The sequence below is a fragment of the Dendrobates tinctorius genome, unplaced genomic scaffold (assembly GCF_039654945.1).
Source record: "Dendrobates tinctorius isolate UK_male_01 unplaced genomic scaffold, ASM3965494v1 ptg000265l, whole genome shotgun sequence".
NCBI classification, from domain to species: domain Eukaryota; kingdom Metazoa; phylum Chordata; class Amphibia; order Anura; family Dendrobatidae; genus Dendrobates; species Dendrobates tinctorius.
Window position 1 is genome coordinate 14,967,301 of NW_027361932.1, and position 18,035 is coordinate 14,985,335.

Here is an 18,035-nt window from a genome sequence, read left to right on the forward strand (position 1 = left end):
GTCTTCCTTTTCTTCGGATGGCCATGTTCAGACCCAGGTTACCTTGGCCTCTATTCTCCTCACATTCACAGCCGAGTGCGTTCCCTGAGCCACATACACCATGGCCACATTGGCCATCATCTCCAACGGTTCCTAAACCCTACCATCAGAGAAGGCCCCACAAGAGCTTGGGTCTGTCTCTTTGCTGGGGTTTCTGACCCTATGTCGTAGGGGTGTGATGACCATGGATGCTGCCACCTCCTGGCGAGGCTGGTTACCTGCTGACTCCTCCTTTCTCTCAGTCTGGACCAGAAAGAATGCGACCGCAAACCAGCCTAGCAGTCCATCTTCCTTCAGGAACTGGACATGTTTGCCTTCCTGTAAACGAGGCCTCACCAGAGGGATTCAGCATTGACATAAACTCTTTGCCCAGTTGTTTCTTCCATGAGAAACCCATAGCCATGTGCATGGATATAGTGCTTCATGATTCCCCAGGATATCTGCTTTTTCAACATTGTCCCTTCGGAGCCATCTAGTTGGACCCACTCTTTTTTAATAATAATAATGTGACTGATCACATGACCTGAAAGGTCCTTGAGTTAATCGGGTGGAAGGTCCTTCAGCTGTTCAGATCGTACATGTTCCAGTGGCTTGCTCTCCTGCCCTGCACCAATCACATAGATAAATGTACGGCTAAGAGAGAGTAGTTCTCTCTTTGATAAGGAAGGATGCGGTGCCAGTGTTCTCCATCACCGGAAGCTGCTTTCAGACAATAAGACGTGCACACTTTGTAGCAAGGGTTTTTCTTCTTAAAAAGTGCGTCTTAGGCCATCTTCACATGTTCAGTATTTTGGTTAGTTTTTTACCTCATTACTTGTAAGCTAAAATCAGGAGTGTAACAATCAGAAGAAAAGTGTATTATAAACATGTCACTGTTGGCCCGTTAACTTCCATGGGAGATGTCACAGCAGCGGTGACCTGGTCCCTGGCCCCAGGTGGTCATGTAAAAGGGGTGGAATTGGATGGGGATAAAGTTTATGTAGTGATTCGTGACGCTAGTTGGAGTGTTCGAATGTAGTATAGCTGGCACTGCAGATGATCCCTGGGGGAGTAGATGGTGATGGTAGTGCAGATGTTAAACCCTCTCCAACCAGGGCAGACCCCCAGAGATTGTGATGGAAGTAGAAGGCACGGAGTAATAAGGCAGGAGACAAGGAAAGTCACTTTAGTATTTACTGTAGTTCAGGTGCAGTTCAGAGGAGATATTACAACTCTCACCAGGTTACAGTCTGCTCTGGAGAATGGGAGTTATCCTCTCTGCTGTGACTCAGTGTAACTTCCTGCTATTCCAATCCCTTCAGGGACCAAGGCTTCCCAGAGTCTAAAACTTCCGATATAGCCTCTACTCTCTGAGTATTTGTCCTTTGGCAACTTGCAGCATGGATGCTGTGTGTGAGCAGCTCAAGTTCCCACTTGCACTATTCTTCACTGCTAGGTTGTTGCAGTTTTCTGGGGAGAAAACACAATGCTGTTGGTTGTATAAATCCACACAGTCTCTCAGCTTACCACCCTGCTCTGAAAGCATGGATTGTCTAGGGGCTGACACCCTGAGGCTTCTTAGCTCTCACTCCTGGATTGAGCACATGTCATCATGGCTGCCAGGAGCATTCTTCTCCTCCACTGAAACAACTACTCGGCCCCTCCCCCTCAGGGTATGTCTGCAAAGCTCTAAGCTTCAGACAAGTAAGGGAGTGTGGTCTCTAGCAGAGAAAGCATAACTCCCATTGCTCACAAAACACATACAAAGCAGTACATATTTAACCCTTTTGTGGTGGTAAAGACGCAGGGCGCCACATCACCACTTCTGCACAAACACTGAATGTCTGAACATGGCCTTATAAAAAAAAATATGGTATATGGCTTTTTAGATGGAAGCAACATACTCATGAGACAACCACTCACAACCTACCATTTCATGGAGGGGGTGATTTATTTGTGTGCAATTAAGCAGGCTTGTATAGGGCGCTGATCACACAGTGCATACTGTCTTGCTTATAGCCTATTAGTGATGCCTACGCTATTAGTTTAGGCAGGCTGCCCAGCATTATATAAGTGCACAACACTGGGACAGATATCCTAGTTTCTTTGTTGAATTGAGTTAAACACCCAGAAAATGTCAGTAAAAATAGACCCCCCCCAAAAAATGCTGTTAAATCACTAAAATCTTCAAGATAGAGCTCAGGAAATCGCAAAAGAAAACATTATAAAGAAGCTTCAGTAGCAAAAATGCTGGTATTACCGGAATCATCATCCTCTTGAAAAATTGTGGTGGTTTGCATGCCTGAAAAACAGATGTGTGCACAATGTTCACTGAACTGTTTTCCACTAGAAAACTCAACATTTACACCCTCAGGCTATTTTTGTTTTCAGGCGGTCAAAAATGACAAGTTTTTCAAGCAGGAACTACCTCAGAAAACACTTGCATTTTTTTTCTCCCAAAGCGTTTTTGTTAACGTTCTGTTAACATTTCCTGAAGCAGTGTAACATTTTTCTTGAGTGTTTTATTAAGTTTTTCTAGTTTTTTTTTCAATAGTTTTTAGGTGTCTCGTTCTTTTTTTGGTGGTAGGGAGCGTTAATTTCTAATTTTATGTCCATTAAGCAAAGAATAAAATCCTACATTTTTTTGAGCAAGAAAGGTTACAAAATTCGGAAAAAGATACTCAGGTGTTTTCGGGCGTGCTTTCAGCCTCCACATTTATTTCTATTGAAAAGTATGGGGCATCTTCATAAAGGAAAATGCCTGAAGAATTATTATCTTACTTCTTTTAACCGCTTTTTCGTTTTTGAAAACTGAAGTAGTTAAAAAGCACTCAAAAGCCTGAACATATGAACAGCAAGTTGTTTAACAATAGTAATGAATAAGAAAATACTTTAACCCCTTCCTGACCTTAGATGTATCCTTACGTCTAGGTTGGGATGTACTTCCCGACCTTGGACATATGGATACGTCTTGTCGATCGCTGCTGGGTGTTCAGCTGACATAACAGCTGACACCCAGCACTCACCAACACCGCTCCCGACAGTTTAACCCCCTAAATGCTGCGATCGATATAGATTGCAGAATTTAGAAGGCAGGGAGAGGGAGGGGGCTCCCTTGTCCCCTCCAATTGGAACCCCCGCAACGTCATTGCGAGGTGCCGATCATTGCCATGGTGACCCGATGTTGTCATGACGACATCCGGGTTACCAGAGCTAGCAAGGTAGTTAGATTAACGGCAGTGCATGATCTAACTAGCTTGTGTTAGTTCAGTACCAACAGCTTATAAAGAATTGCAATGCTTTAAAAAGCGATCAGACTGCAAAAATTGAAAGTCCCATAGAGGGACTATGTAAAAAAAAGACAAAAAGGAAAAAAAAATTGTAAAAATAAATCATAAAATAAAAAAAGATATACTATACCCATAAATAAGTATTTTTATTGAAAAAAAAAGTACACATATTTGGTATCGCTGCATCTGAATCAACTCAACCTATAAAACTGCATGCCGTAAAAAAAAAGAGACAAAAAAACAATGCTTTTTAATCATACCACCGAACACAAAGTAAAATAAAACGCGAAAAAAAAGATGAATGTATAGCTGAAAACATCATCTTGTCCCACAAAAACAAGTAGCCTTGCAGCTCCATTGGTGGAAAAATATAAAAGTTATAGCTCTCAGAATATTGCGAGTGATCATATTGACACCACGGTGTGGCACAGAATTTTACACCATTGGGAAGTGAAGAAAAAAATAATTACATTTTTACCACCAAAATTTTGGTTTAGCCTCATATTTCACATTTTCACACTGGGAAATGGGTAAAAATGGCACCAAAATTTGTCACACAATTTCTGCTGACCATCGAAATACCCCATATGTAGCTGTACAGTACTGCTTATCCACACGGTGAGACACAGGAGGGACAGACACATGCAGCTGCGGCGCCGAACAGCTGATCAGCTGGCGCAATCCAGGAAGCGGAGTTCCTGCTGTAGCTTACTAGGCAAGCACTATACCTTGCTGAATAAGCGGGGAACCAAAGATATTTGCTCAACTCTAGTCATGACACCCGCAAACCATAACAGTAAAATCTGCACTAAGTTATGGCGCTTCCCTTCTGAGTTTTGCACTGTGCCTCAAAGCAGTTCCTGAGTACATGTAGGGTATTGGCAGGAGAAGTTGCGCAATAAACTGAGAGGTCCATTTTTTCCTATTAGCCCTTATAAAAATTAGGGTCTAAAACAATATTTTAGCAGTAAAAATGTAATTATTCTTTCTTCAACGCCCAGTAGTATAATTTTCTATGAGGCACATGTGGTGTTAAAATACTCAATGTACCCCTAGATGAATTAATTCAGAGGTGTATTTTGTAAAATGCCATCACATATGGGTGGGTTCTGCTGTTCTGGCACCTTAGGGGCTCTGCTAATGTCACATGGCACCCTCAAATCATTCCAGCAAAATCTGAACTCCAATATGGCACTTCTTCTCTTCTGAGAATTGCACTGTTCCTCAAAGGTAGTTTTCAACCACAAATGGGGTATTGGTGTCCTCAGGAGAAATTGTGCAACAAATTGTGTGATGCAATTTTTTCTATTACCCTTGTGAAAATAAAAAATATTATAAGCTAAAAGAACATTTTGTGGGAGAATTTTTTATTTTTTTATTTTCACAGCTCAACTTTATAAACTTCTGTGAAGCACCTGGGGACACTAAACAGCAATAGCACAAAAAGAGGACTTGAAAAGCCTCCAAAAATTCAAAAATACAGCAAAAAAGGCAGAGATACTTACCTGCCCAGGCCTCCAAACATTTGAACTATCATGATGCAGTGGACCCATATAGTTAAGATGGCGGCAACACAGGTGCAAGCATACCGATGAGACAGCCGCTCACATCCTACCAATCCATGGAGGGGGCGGCTGCTTGGTATATACAATGAAAACTTGTATGTGGTGCTGTTCACAATGCACAGCATCCAGGTTAACAGCCTATTAGTTACGCCCTTCTATTAGATCAGGTGGGCTGTCCAGCGTTATCAAGATGCATCCCATGTGAACAGACACCACAGTTTACAAAACCAAATGGGCCCAACTGCACCCCGAATAAAAAAGTGCAAAAAACACATTAAAAATGTGAGGTATTAGTTGATATTTTGGCCAAAATACGTAAACTCGTAATCCTCGTCACGGATCCCCACATTTACGAGCCCCTAACACTAAACAGCAATAGCACAAAAAGAGGACTTGAAAATCCTTCAATAATTCAAAAATACAGCAAATCAGGATGCAGTGGACCCATATAGTTAAGATGGCGGCAACACAGGTGCAAGAATACTGATGAGACAGTCACTCACATCCTGGTCTTGTAAACTGTGTTGTCTGTTCACATGGGATTCATCTTGATAGGGCTGGGCAGCCCTCCTGATCTAATAGAAGGGCGTAACTAATAGGCTGTTAACCTGGATGCTGTGCATTGCCATAGTGTGAACAGCGCCACATACAAGTTTTCATTGTGCATTTATATAGCAAGCAGCCACCCCCTCCATGGATTGGTAGGATGTGAGCGACTGTACATTGGTTTGGAAGCCTTGGCAGGTAAGCATTTAAGCCTTTTTTGCTGTATTTTTGAAGCACCTGGGTACTCAAGGTGCTCACCACACATCTAGACACACTACTTGAAGGGGTTTAGTTTTCAAATTGGGGTATCTTGTGGGGGGTTTCCACTGTTTAGGCACATCAAGGGCTCACCAATGCGACATGGCATCCGCTATTTATTTCAGTCAATTTGCCTTGAAAAAGTCAAAAGGTGTTCCTTCCGTTCCGTTCCCTGCCATATGCCCAAACTGCAGTTGTCCTCTACATATGGTGTATCTCAGAAGAAATTGCATTATTTTTGTGGTCCATTTTCTCCTGCTACCCTTGAAGCTAAAAAAACATTTTTGGGAAAAACTGTAAGTTTTTTTAAATTTTTACGGCTTAACCCCTTAACCCCCAAGGGTGGTTTGCACGTTCATGACCGGGCCAATTTTTACAATTCTGACCACTGTCCCTTTATGAGGTCATAACTCTGAAACACTTCCATGGATCCCACTGATTCTGACATTGTTTTCTCGTGACATATTGTACTTCATGTTAGTGGTAACATTTCATTCAAATAACTTGCGTTTATTTGTGAAAAAACGGAAATTTGGTGAAAATTTTGAAAATTTCGCAATTTTCCAACTTTGAATTTTTATGCCCTTAACTCACAGAGATGTTTCACACAAAAAAACTTAATAAATAACATTTCACATATGTTTACTTTACATCAGCACAATTTTGGAACTAAAATTTTTTTTTGTTAGGACATTATAAGGGTTAAAAGTTGACCAGTGATTTCTCATTTTTGCAACACCATTTTATTTTTACGGACCACATCACATTTGAAGTCACTTTGAGGGGTCTATATGATACAAAATACCCAAAAGTGACACCACTCTAAAAACTGCACCCCTCAAGGTGCTCAAAACCATATTCAAGAAGTTTATTAACCCTTCAGGTGCTTCACAGGATTTTTTTGAATGTTTAAAAAAGAATGAACATTTAACTTTTTTTTCACAAAAAATTTACTTCAGATCCAATTTTTTTATTTTACCAAGGGTAACAGGAAAAATTGGACTGCAAAATTTATTGTGCAATTTGTCCTGAGTACGCTGATACCTGATATGTGGGGAGGAAACCACTGTTTCAGCGCATGGCAGAGCTCAGAAGGGAAGGAGCGCCGTTTGACTTTTTCAATGCAAAATTGGCTGGAATTCAGGTCGGATGCCATGTCACGTTTGGAGAGCCCCTGATGTGCCTAAACAGTGGAAACCCCCCACAAGTAACCCCATTTTGGAAACTAGACCCCCCAAGGAACTTATCTAGATATGTGGTGAGAACATTAAACCCACAAGGGCTTCACAGAAGTTTATATCGTACAGCCGTACAATTAAAAAATCATATTTTTTCCACAAAAATGATCTTTTCACCCCCAATTTTTATTTTCCCAAGGGTAACAGGACCCTAAAAGTTATTGTGCAATTTGTACTGAGTACACTGATACCCCATATGTAGGTGGAAATGACTATTTGGGTGCATGGCAGAGGTCGGAAGGGATGCAGCGCCATTTGACTTTTTTGGCTGGAATTGAGATCGGACACCATGTCGCGTTTGGAAAGTCCCTGATGTACCAAAACAGTGAAAACCCCCCACAAATGACACCATTTTGGAAACTAGACCCCCCCAAGGAACTTATCTATATGTGTGGTGAGAACTCTGAACTCCCAAGGGCTTCACAGAAGTTTATAATGTCCGGGCGTGAAAATAATAAAATCATATTTTTTCCACAAACATGATCTTTTAGTCCCCAATTTTTTTATTTTCCCAAGGGTAACAGGAGAAATTTGACCCCAAAAGTTGTTGTCCAATTTGTCCTGAGTTCGCTTATACCCCATATGTGGGAGAAAACTACTGTATGGGCACACATCAGGGCTCGGAAGGAAAGTAGTGACGTTTTGGGATGCTGACTTTGATGGAATGGTCTGCGGGTGTCATGTTGCCTTTGGAGAGCCCCTGATGTGCCTAAACTGTTGAAACTCCCTACAAGTTACCCCATTTTGGAAACTAGACCCGCTAAGGAACTTATCTAGATGTGTGGTGAGCACTTTGAACCCCCCAGTGTTTCACAGAAGTTTATAACGCCTGGGCGTGAAAATAAAAAAATCATTTTTTTCCACAAAATTGATATTTTTGCCCCCAATTTTTTATTTTCCTAAGGGTAACAGGAGAAACTGGACCCCAAAAGTTGTTTTGCAATTTGTCCTGAGTATGCTGATACCCTATATGTGGGGGTAAAACACTGTTTGGGCGCATGGCAGAGCTTGGAAGGGAAGGAGCACCATTTGACTTTTTCAACGCAGAATTGGCTGGAATTGAGATCAGACGCCATGTTGCATTTGGAGAGCACCTGATGTGCCCAAACAGTGGAAACCCCCCAATTATAACTCCAACCCTAACCCCAACACACCCCAAACCCTAATCTGAGCCCTAGCCCTAGCCCTAGCCCGAGCCCTAACCCTAATGGGAAAATGGAAATAAATACTTTTTTTTATTTTATTATTTTTCCCTAACTAAGGGGGTGATAACGGGGGGTTTGATTTACTATTTATGGCGGTTTTTATGTTTGGCGGCTGTCGCACGCTAAAAGACGCTTTTTATTGTAAAAATAGTTTTTGCATCACAACATATTGAGAGCTATAATTTTTCCGTATTTTGACCCACCGAGTCATGTGAGGTCTTATTTTTTGCGGGACGAGTTGACACTTTTATTGGTACCATTTTCGGGCACGAGACTTTTTTGATCGCTTTTTATTCCGATTTTTGGGATGCAGAATGAACAAAAACCAGCGTTTCATGAATTTCTTTTGGGGGGGTGCGTTTACACCGTTCCGCGTGCGGTAAAATTGATAAAGCGGTTTTATTCTTCGGGTCGGTACGGTTACAGCGATACCTCATTTAGGTCTTTTTTTATGTTTTGTCGGTTTTTTGCAATGAAAACAATTTTATATAAAAAATAATTATTTTTGCATCGCTTTATTCTGCGAGCTACAACTTTTTTATTTTTTTGCGGATGATGCTGTATGGCAGCTCGTTTTTTGCGGGACAAGATCACGTTTTCAGCGGTAACATGGATATTTATATACGTCTTTTTGATCGCGCGTTATTGCACTTTTTGTTCGGTGGTATGATAATAAATCAAAAAATAAATTTATTGGGGAATATTTTTTTTTTTTTACTAATTTATTTAGCGATTTGTTTTTTTAATTATTTTTACACTTTTCTTTTTTTTTTTTTACTGTATTATATAGTCCCAGGTGGGACATCACTGTCCTGTGACAGATCGCTGATCTGTCACATCACAGATCACTATGACAGATCAGCAATCTGTAACAGGCAGTTCTGCAGACTTCCTCATGCGTGCGCTTTGCAGGCAGTGAGGAAGTCAGCTCCCTACAGGCCCCCGTCGCCATCTTGGATCCGGGGGCCTGTAGGGAAGGAGTCCCCCGCAGCAGCGCTGCACATTGCGCTGCCGTGGGGGGCTCAGGGAAGCACGGAGGGAGCCCCCTCCCTGCCGATGCTTCCCTTTAACCCCCGGTACACCGCGATCATGTTTGATCGCGGTGTACAAGGAGTTAACGTGCCGGGGGCGGTCCGTGACCACCCCTGACACATTGTGCCGGGTGTCAGCTGTGATAATCAGCTGACACCCGGCCGCGACCAGCGGCGCTCACCAAGTGGGCGCCGCTGATCGCGATAGACGTACTATCCCGTCCATGGGCATAGGGGCCCGGGTCCCATGGACTGGATAGTACGTCTGATGTCAGAAAGCGGTTAATGGGTTTTGTTTCTAAAATGGGCTCACTTGTGGGTGGTTTCCACTGTTTAGACACATTGGGGGCTCTCCAAATGGCGTCCACTCTCAATTATAGTCAATTTTGTGTTCAAAAGCCAAACGGGGTATCGGCATGCTTGGAAAAATTGCACAACATTTTCTCCTGTCACCCTTGTAAAAATAAAAAAAAATTGGGTGTAAAGTAAAATTTTTGTGAAAAAAGTTAAATGTTAATAGATGTATAAAAAAAAAAGGGGGGCTGTCGTGCAATTAGCAGTTGGAGTCAATTAGCAGAGATGGGGAGCATCCTCCCAGGTAACAAGTTGACCTTGAGAAAGAGGGAATTAGTCCCTCGAAACACGTTGTGAAATTGGCCCATACACGAGTCTGTTGTACTGGACAGGTGACGTCACCGCTAACCACATCCCTTGCTCACCACGCCGGAGCTTATCGCCACATGTTGAAGACATGAGTGCATGGGGCACTTGTTACCTGGGAGGATGCTCCCCATCTCTGCTAATTAACTCCAATTGCCGCATCTCCTCTAGGACCAACAGGAAGATGGTATCTCCGGGCACGCCAAAGTAAGTGCCACATCAACCTGCACACAATCTTATACTGCAGGGGACATCCCAACCTTCTGGCAACGGGTTCCTGGTGTACACTGCAGGAATTTAGATGCTAATAGCGTGGCAGCCCCCTCTTTTTTGATACATCTATTAACAGCTTCCTTTAGGTAGGGTTATACACAGAACCTGCCCAGGTGCCAGCAGCTTTTAGTAATACCAATTGGGTTAGCGCCAATGTGCCCGTGTATTTGTATAAAAAGTTATATGTTATTTTTTTTCTTTCCATATTGCTTCAGTACCTGTGAAGTATCTGAAGGGTTAATAAACTTTTTCAATGTGGTTTTGAGCACCTTGAAGGGTGCAGTTTTTAGAATGGTATCACTTTTAGGTATTATCTGCCATACAGTCCCTTCAAAGTTACTTCAAATGTGATAAAGTCCCCCCCAAAAATGGTTTTGTAAATTTTGTTGGAAAAATGAGAAATCGCTGGTCACCTTTCAACCCTTATAACTTCCTAACAACAAAAAAAATTATGTTTCAAAAATTGTGCTGATGTAGAATAGACATGTCAGAAACGTTCTTTTGTGTGACATAATTCTCTAGTTTAAGGGTATTACAATTTGAAGATTGCCAAATTTCATGTTTTCACAAATTAATGCAAGTCATATAGTACAAATTTTAGCACTATCATGAAGTACAATATGTCATGAAATAAACAATCTCAGAATCAGTGGGATACGTTGAAGCGTTCCAGAGTTATTACCTCATAAAGTGAGAGTGGTCAGAATTGTAAGATTTGGCCTGGTCATGAAGGTGAAAACAGTCAAGAGGTTAAAGCCTTTCCCTGAGTGTTTTTCAGACACTTATGCAGGCAACTTTCTTTAAAGGTCAGTAAAAATACACAGTAATAACATACTCAGGGGTGGACACTGACCACTTGGGACCCCTGTGCAAGAAATGTGTCTGGGCCCCCCCTTCCTCTTATGGCGACAAAGCTACATAGAATCAACACACATACATGTGTATATATATTACACAGTCTCCTTTATAATGTATATTGCCGTCCCTTATACAGTGCTCTCTCTTGCTATGTACAGCACCATCCTTTACATATTCGATTATATAGAGCCCTGGCTTTTATTACATACCGTCCTCTCTTGACAGATATACAGTGCAATGATGACTGATGGAGCAAGGGAAAGCTTCTTTTCTAATGGAGGAGATAATGGACTTGTAGTCTGGTCAACGGCTCCTCCATCAGCAGTCATTTTATATCTAACAAGAGCGGACTATGTAATAAAAGAGGGCACTGTGAATAACAAAAATTAAAAGAATACACTATGTAAGAGACAGCACTGTACATAACAGCAGAGGACGCTATATAAGGGACGGCACCATATATAACTAGAGAGGATGGTATGTAATAAGGGACGGTGTTATACATAACAAAAGAGGAAATTATGTAACTAAGGATGGTGTTATACATAAAAAGTGAGTACACTATACTAAGGGACTGTGCTATACATAAAAAATGACTACACTATATACTGAGAGATGGCGCTATACATAATAAGCTAGTACACTATATACTAAGGAACTGTGCTTTACATAATAAGGGAGTACACTATATACTAAGGGACTGTGTTAAAGTGAACTTGTCACCTGTTTTGGCCACTATAAGATGCGGCCACTGCCTTGCAGACCATATCTACAGCATTCTATAATGCTGTAGATAAGCCCCCGATCCAATCTGAAAGATAGGAAAAATAAGTTTTATTATACTCACCTGGGGCGGTCCTGTCCAATGGGTGTCGCAGGTCTGGGTCCGGCGCCTCCCATCTTCTTGCGATGCCGCCCTCCTGAAAGCATCATGGCTCCCCGGCATCGCGCTCCTGCGCAGGCGTACTTATCTGCCCTGTTGAAGGCCGAGCAAAGTACTGCAGTGAGCAGGTGGTGGGAAAGGTCAGAGAGGCCCAGCGCCTGTGCACTGCAGTACTCTGCTCTGCCTTCAACAGGGCAGATAAGTAAGACTGCGCCAGAGCGCAATGTCGGGGAGCCACCAACCAAGCAGGAGGGCGGCATCGCAAGAAGATGGCCCCCCCGGTTGAGTATAATAAAGCTTATTTTTCTTCACTTGCAGGTCAGTTCGGGGGCTTAGCTACAGCATTATAGAATGCTGTACATAAGCTCTGAAAGGCGGTGGATGCATCTTATAGCGGCCAAAACAGCTGACAGGTCACCACTTTTTTTTGCCTACCATCTAAAGACATCAGTTAATTCGGTGTCAGCTATGCATTCAACAACTACTTCTGAAACTCCCTGACTCCCCATGTATCACCCAAAAAAACCTTTTTTATTTGTCCCGCGCTGTATGGTAAACTGTTCGGTCTGGTCCGATGGGCGTTACCTCTGTTCCCTCACTCCACCCGTCCTCGGCTTGCTCTACTCATTCTTTGCCGTGAATATCGGAGATCGCGTACAGATTTCGCGCGTGCGCATTGAAATGGTATTTCATCGCGTTCGCAGTATGCTTTGCCCAACTGCCGACAAAGCCCAAAAGCAGTAGTGCAATTGTGGCACTTACAAAGTAATTTTGCCCCTATTGAAGCCTCTTAGTGTTCTTACCCACTAAGGTACACCTGTCATGGACCTTACAAAGTATTATGTTAACAAAAATGTCCCTCAAACACAGTAGGATACCTCCAAATATGAATTTCTCCATAGTATCTTTAACACACCATATGATTATGTCACAGTAGCCCATCCTCCATCACAAGGTATGATGCCCACACAGTGCTCCCAACACAGCATAATACTTCTATCAAAATGGTATCCTAAAAGTTCCTCCATACACAATATGATGCCCCCATTGACCCCAACACAGTATGATAGCACCATAGTTTCACAATTCAGTGTGATGGCTCCCAAAGTCCATTAACATAGAATGATGGCTCCCACAGTCCCTCAACACAGTATGATAGCCCTCAACATTCACACAACAAGGTATGATGGTTTCTAACAGCCCCACAACACAGTATGATGGCCCAAAAACAGCCTTCCACACAGTATAATGCCCCCATAACCCTTTAAACAGCATAATGTACCCTACACAGCCCTTCACACAGTATAATTACTCCATAACTCTCCATAGAGTATAATGGCCCTACACAGCTCTCTACATAGTAAAATGGCTCCCACACAGCACCTCACATAGGATAATTGCCCAATACATCCCACCACACAGTATAATGACCCCCACACAGCCATCTACATATAATAGTGGCTCCTATTCACAGCCTTCCATGAACCGGTAGTATGTCCGCCCATGGGCTGTGGCCATTATTAGGAAACAGGTCATGTATTGAATTACAAAGGCTGAGCAAGGTTGTATTGGAAAGTGCAAAGATATATAGGAAAGTACAGAACCGTGGATGGTTTTGTGGATATTAGAATGCTCACCTATCATTTAGTTTGTATAAGCAGATTGTCACGACTCTGTTGTCAGGTGCCAGGGGCTTTTTCTCTGTCCCTAGCGCTAGGGGCGCCCTAGCTCACAGTGTTCCCTGGATTCCTTTTGATGGTGACGATGCCGGGGCCCACGTACCTTGCATTAGCTCCTGAAACCCCCTCAGTCTGTACCCTTCCCCCACCCAGGGAAAAGGTGAGTAGCAGTGTACTGTAATACACCAGCCAGAATAAAAAAGTAATACAAACAGGGATAAAGGAAAATACCAATCATAAAAATAAACAGAGGTAAACACCAGGGAGAGGAGAATGGGGTTAACCCAAAGTAGGAGAAGAAAGAGAATTTTCACACTCAAATACTAGAAACAATCACAGATAAATCCACCAAACACCTTCTCCAATAACAATCACCAAGCACCACCAGCCATGCAGCAAAAGCTAACTCTGACAACGAGTTCTAGCCAGGGCACAATTTATATAGGAGATGGGAGTGGTTAACAGTGCACAGCTGAGACCCTTAATGCAGGATAGCTTCCCGGAGCTCTCAACTGAGCAGATTAACTCTGGCACTGGTAAAAGAAATTTACACTTAAATTTATGAAGGTGAAGTGCTTCTAATCAGTGCAGGAGAAGGAGAAATTAGATGATGGGGTCTTCTGGCTACTCTCTGTCGCAGTAAAACCGTGACACAGATATTGGAGTGACTGTCATATCTGGCTAGTGATCCAGTTTTAAGCTTATTATGTATACATAGTAAAAATAGAAAATGTTCTTATAAATAAATTCTTCAATTCCTTTAATACCATGTCATGACTGGGAAATTTTCAGATTTTTGCGCTTTCAAATTTTTACTCCCTTTCTTTCAAGAGCCATCAACATAGCCAAATGAGAGCTTGATTTATGTGAGACAAGTTGTATTTTTGAAAGACACCATTTACTTTACCATGTTATGTACAGACAAGAGAGGAAAAAAAAAACAAGTTCTGTGAAAATGTAAAAAAAAATACATTTCCATCATTGCTTTTTGAATGTTACAGCATTCATTAGGGTGGCTCTTTGATTCTACAGGTAAATACAGTGATACAAAACTCATAAAGGTTTTTTTTATTTTAGTGTTCAAAAAGTTTCAGAACTGTTGTAAAAAAATTTTTTTTTGCTTTGTGTCAACATTACTTTTCAATTTTTTTTTGTCAATGGAGTTGTATGAGGGCTTACCGTATTTTTCAGACTATAAGATGCACTTTTTTCCTCCAAAAATGTGGAGGAATATGGGGGTGCTTATTATAGTCAGGATGTACCTACTCTGGCTGTGGATGGGGAGGTGGGGGAGCTGCAGCGGTGGAGCAGCGAATCACAGAGGCAGGAGCCAGCAACTGCGGCTTACATCTGTGTCAGCTGCTAAAGAGACATTAATATTCACTGCTCTTCACGCCCATGGGAGTGGAGAGCAGTAAATATTAATATTGTTTTAATAGCAGACATGCTGTTAGCCGCAGTCACCTGCTTCCTGCAGCAGCTGGCCTTCATGTGTGCCCGGTACTTAAGGGAATGAATATTCACTGCTCCCCATTCCCATAGGCGTGGAGGGCAGTGAATATTCACTGATCTTTAAAGGGAATCTGTCACCCCATTTTTGCCCCATAAGCTGGGGCCACAGCCATCAGGGGCTTATCTACGGCATTCTGTAATGCTGTAGATAAGCCCCCGATGAAACCTGAAAGATAAGAAAAAAGAGTTAGATTATACTCACCGGGGGGCGGAGTCGGGTGTGATGGGTGTCGCGGTCCGGCGCCTCCCATCTTCATACGATGACGTCCTCCTCCTTGCTTCTCCCTTGGCTCCTGCGCACGCGTACTTTATCTGCCCTGTTGAGGGCAGAGTAAAGTACTGCAGTGCGCAGGCATCGGGAAAGGTCAGAGAGGTCCGGCGCCTGCGCACTGCAGTACTCTGCTCTGCCCTCAACAGGGCAGATAAAGTACGCGTGCACAGGAGCCGAGGGAGAAGCAAGGAGGAGGACATCATCGTATGAAGATGGGAGGCGCTGGACGGGACGGCGACACCGATCAGACCGAACCGAACGCCAGGGTGAGTATAACTCTTTTTTCTTATCTTTCAGGTTACATCGGGGGCTTATTTACAGCATTACAGAATGCTGTAGATAAGCCCCTGATGGTGGTGGCCGCAGCTGATATGGCTAAAATGGGGTGACAGATCCCCTTTAATAGAGGGCACTGTGGTAGCCACAGCCGCTAGCTCCTACAGCTGCTGGGCGATCACGTATGCCCGCTATTAAAGAGAATGAATATTTACTGCTCTCCACTTCCATGGGAGCAGGTCATTCATACCAGGATGAAGATGGGGCCATGCATACCAGGAAGGAGATAGGGCCCTGCATTCCAGGATAGGGATGAGGTGGCCATGCATACCGTGACACAGATGAAGGGGACCATGACTACCAGGATAAGGATAAGAGGGCCATGTCTACCAGGCTAGGGATGATGCGGTCATTCATACCAGCATAGGGATGAGGGGGCCATTCATACCAGGATTGGGATGAGGGGTTCATGCATACCAGGATGGAGATGGGGGGTCCTGCATACCAGGATAGAGATGAGGAGACTATGCATACAAGGGTAGGGATGAGGGGGCCATGCATACCAGGATGGGAATGGACGCTATGCATACCAAGATGGGGATGAGGAGGCCATGCATATCAGGATAGGAATGAAGGGGCCATGCATACCAGGATGGGGATGAGGGGACTATGTATAACTGGTTTGGGGAATATATATATATATATATATATATATATATATATTTATAAACAGGATTGGGATATTAGTACAGAATTAACACATTTTTTGCTTCAATTTTATTTTTCTAATTTCCTCCTCTAAAACCTAGGTGCATCTTATGGTCCAGTGCGTATAGTCCAAAAAACATATGGTATTTTTTTGAATTGTGAGCTTAGATTTTATTGATACTATTTTGATGTGCATATGACATTTGATCATTTTTTAGCACATTTTTGTGGGGGGTACAGAAACTGACCTAGAATGTTAATAGGGAAAGTGCCTGTGAGCATGTACATAAGGAAGCACCTCCCCCTTCCTTCATGTGTAGGAAGATGTGCTCCTGGTGTATATTCTGATTAAATACTTAATATACCTGGAATGCTGAGGTAAGAAGAGGCTGCCCAAACTGCTTTCCATCATCTTTTTGATATAATGCTGGAGATACCAAGGAAGCTGAGGTAAATAGAAGATGTTCACACTGTTGTCCTCCCGGTCTTTCCTATCTAACACTGGAGATACCAGGGGTGCTAAGGTAAGAACGTCTGCTCCCACTGCTGTCCACTATCTTTTTTGGCTTTTATTTTTGTATTTATTTATTTTTACTTTACTCTTCGTTTCAATAGATTTTTGTTTATTTTTCCAAAAAGAAAAAAACAAATTTTCTTGGGTCCACCATCTTGTTGATCTAATATTGGAGATACCAAGGGATGCTCAGGTAAGAAGAGGCTCCTCAGACTGATTTCCACAATCTTTTTGATTTCATACTGAAGATACCAGGGGTGCTGAGGTAATAAGAGGCTGCTCAGACTGCTGTCGATCCTGTCTATCTGATCTAATACTGGAGATACCAAGGGGTGCTGAGGTAAGAATAGGCTGTCCATCCTGTCTTGCTGATCTAATACTTGAGATACTGTACCAGGCGTACTGAGGTAAGAAGCGGCTACTCACACTGCTGTCGACCCTGTCTATCTGATCTAATACTTGACATACCCAGAGAAGGGGTGGGAAGAGGCACATTAGAAGACTGCGAAATAGTATCTACAGTCTGTGATATCTAGGTGTTCCTCTCAGGCTAAATTAAGGACATCCACAAATCTTTATTCTATGCCACATAATGATTCTTCCGTATTGTGTTTACAGCTTCGAATCCTGACAGACACAGCCTATTTCTCTGCTCAAGGAGAAGTGCGTAAAAAAATGACAGAAAATTTCCGACCACCTCAGCCACTTAAGGGTCGCAAAGTATTTGCTTCTAAAGATGCCACTGTCAGTTCTTCAGCTGCGCTCCAGACCTCAGTATTAACCCTGACTTTGTTATACACAACAGCCAAAATATTTCAAGACTAGATTTGCTATCTTAGCAGCTATTGTTTTCTGAAATTTTCCAACTGGACTGGACATACTGAAAAATGAAGGAAGTGTAGAATGCATGATAAATAATGGGTCTGCATGCAAGTGATCACACATCACTGGACACACTGGATAAACTATGGAACTGTTACACCACCAAGAAAACCAGGCATCAATGAGACTGTCCCCATTTATACATTTATAAAATGCTAGCTATCAAAGATAACCTCATGTTGTGCTCTTTCCTTGCTCATTTCTAAATCAGTGTTTTTCTGAAAGGGAACCTGTCAGCAGAATTGAGCACAGTCTACGGAGAGTGACAGGTTGGCATTGTTGTACTGATTAAAATGATATCTTGTTTGATGAAATCCGTCTTGTGGTTGCTGTTTAATCTTTATTTTCAGTTTTGAGTAAATGATATG

The 18,035-nt window shown here is 42.5% G+C and overlaps 1 protein-coding gene across 1 annotated transcript in view; it reads left to right on the top strand.

The window, feature by feature from the left end:
* LOC141069551 (carbonic anhydrase 15-like) overlaps positions 1–17,748 on the top strand; it is a 61,079-nt gene extending 43,331 nt beyond the window's left edge. The window contains exon 8 of the mRNA XM_073559203.1: positions 17,404–17,748. Within this exon, the coding sequence (XP_073415304.1) occupies positions 17,404–17,610 (207 nt within the window). The 3' untranslated portion in view covers positions 17,611–17,748. The remainder of the gene's footprint in view (positions 1–17,403) is intronic.
* The last annotated feature ends 287 nt before the right edge of the window (positions 17,749–18,035 follow it).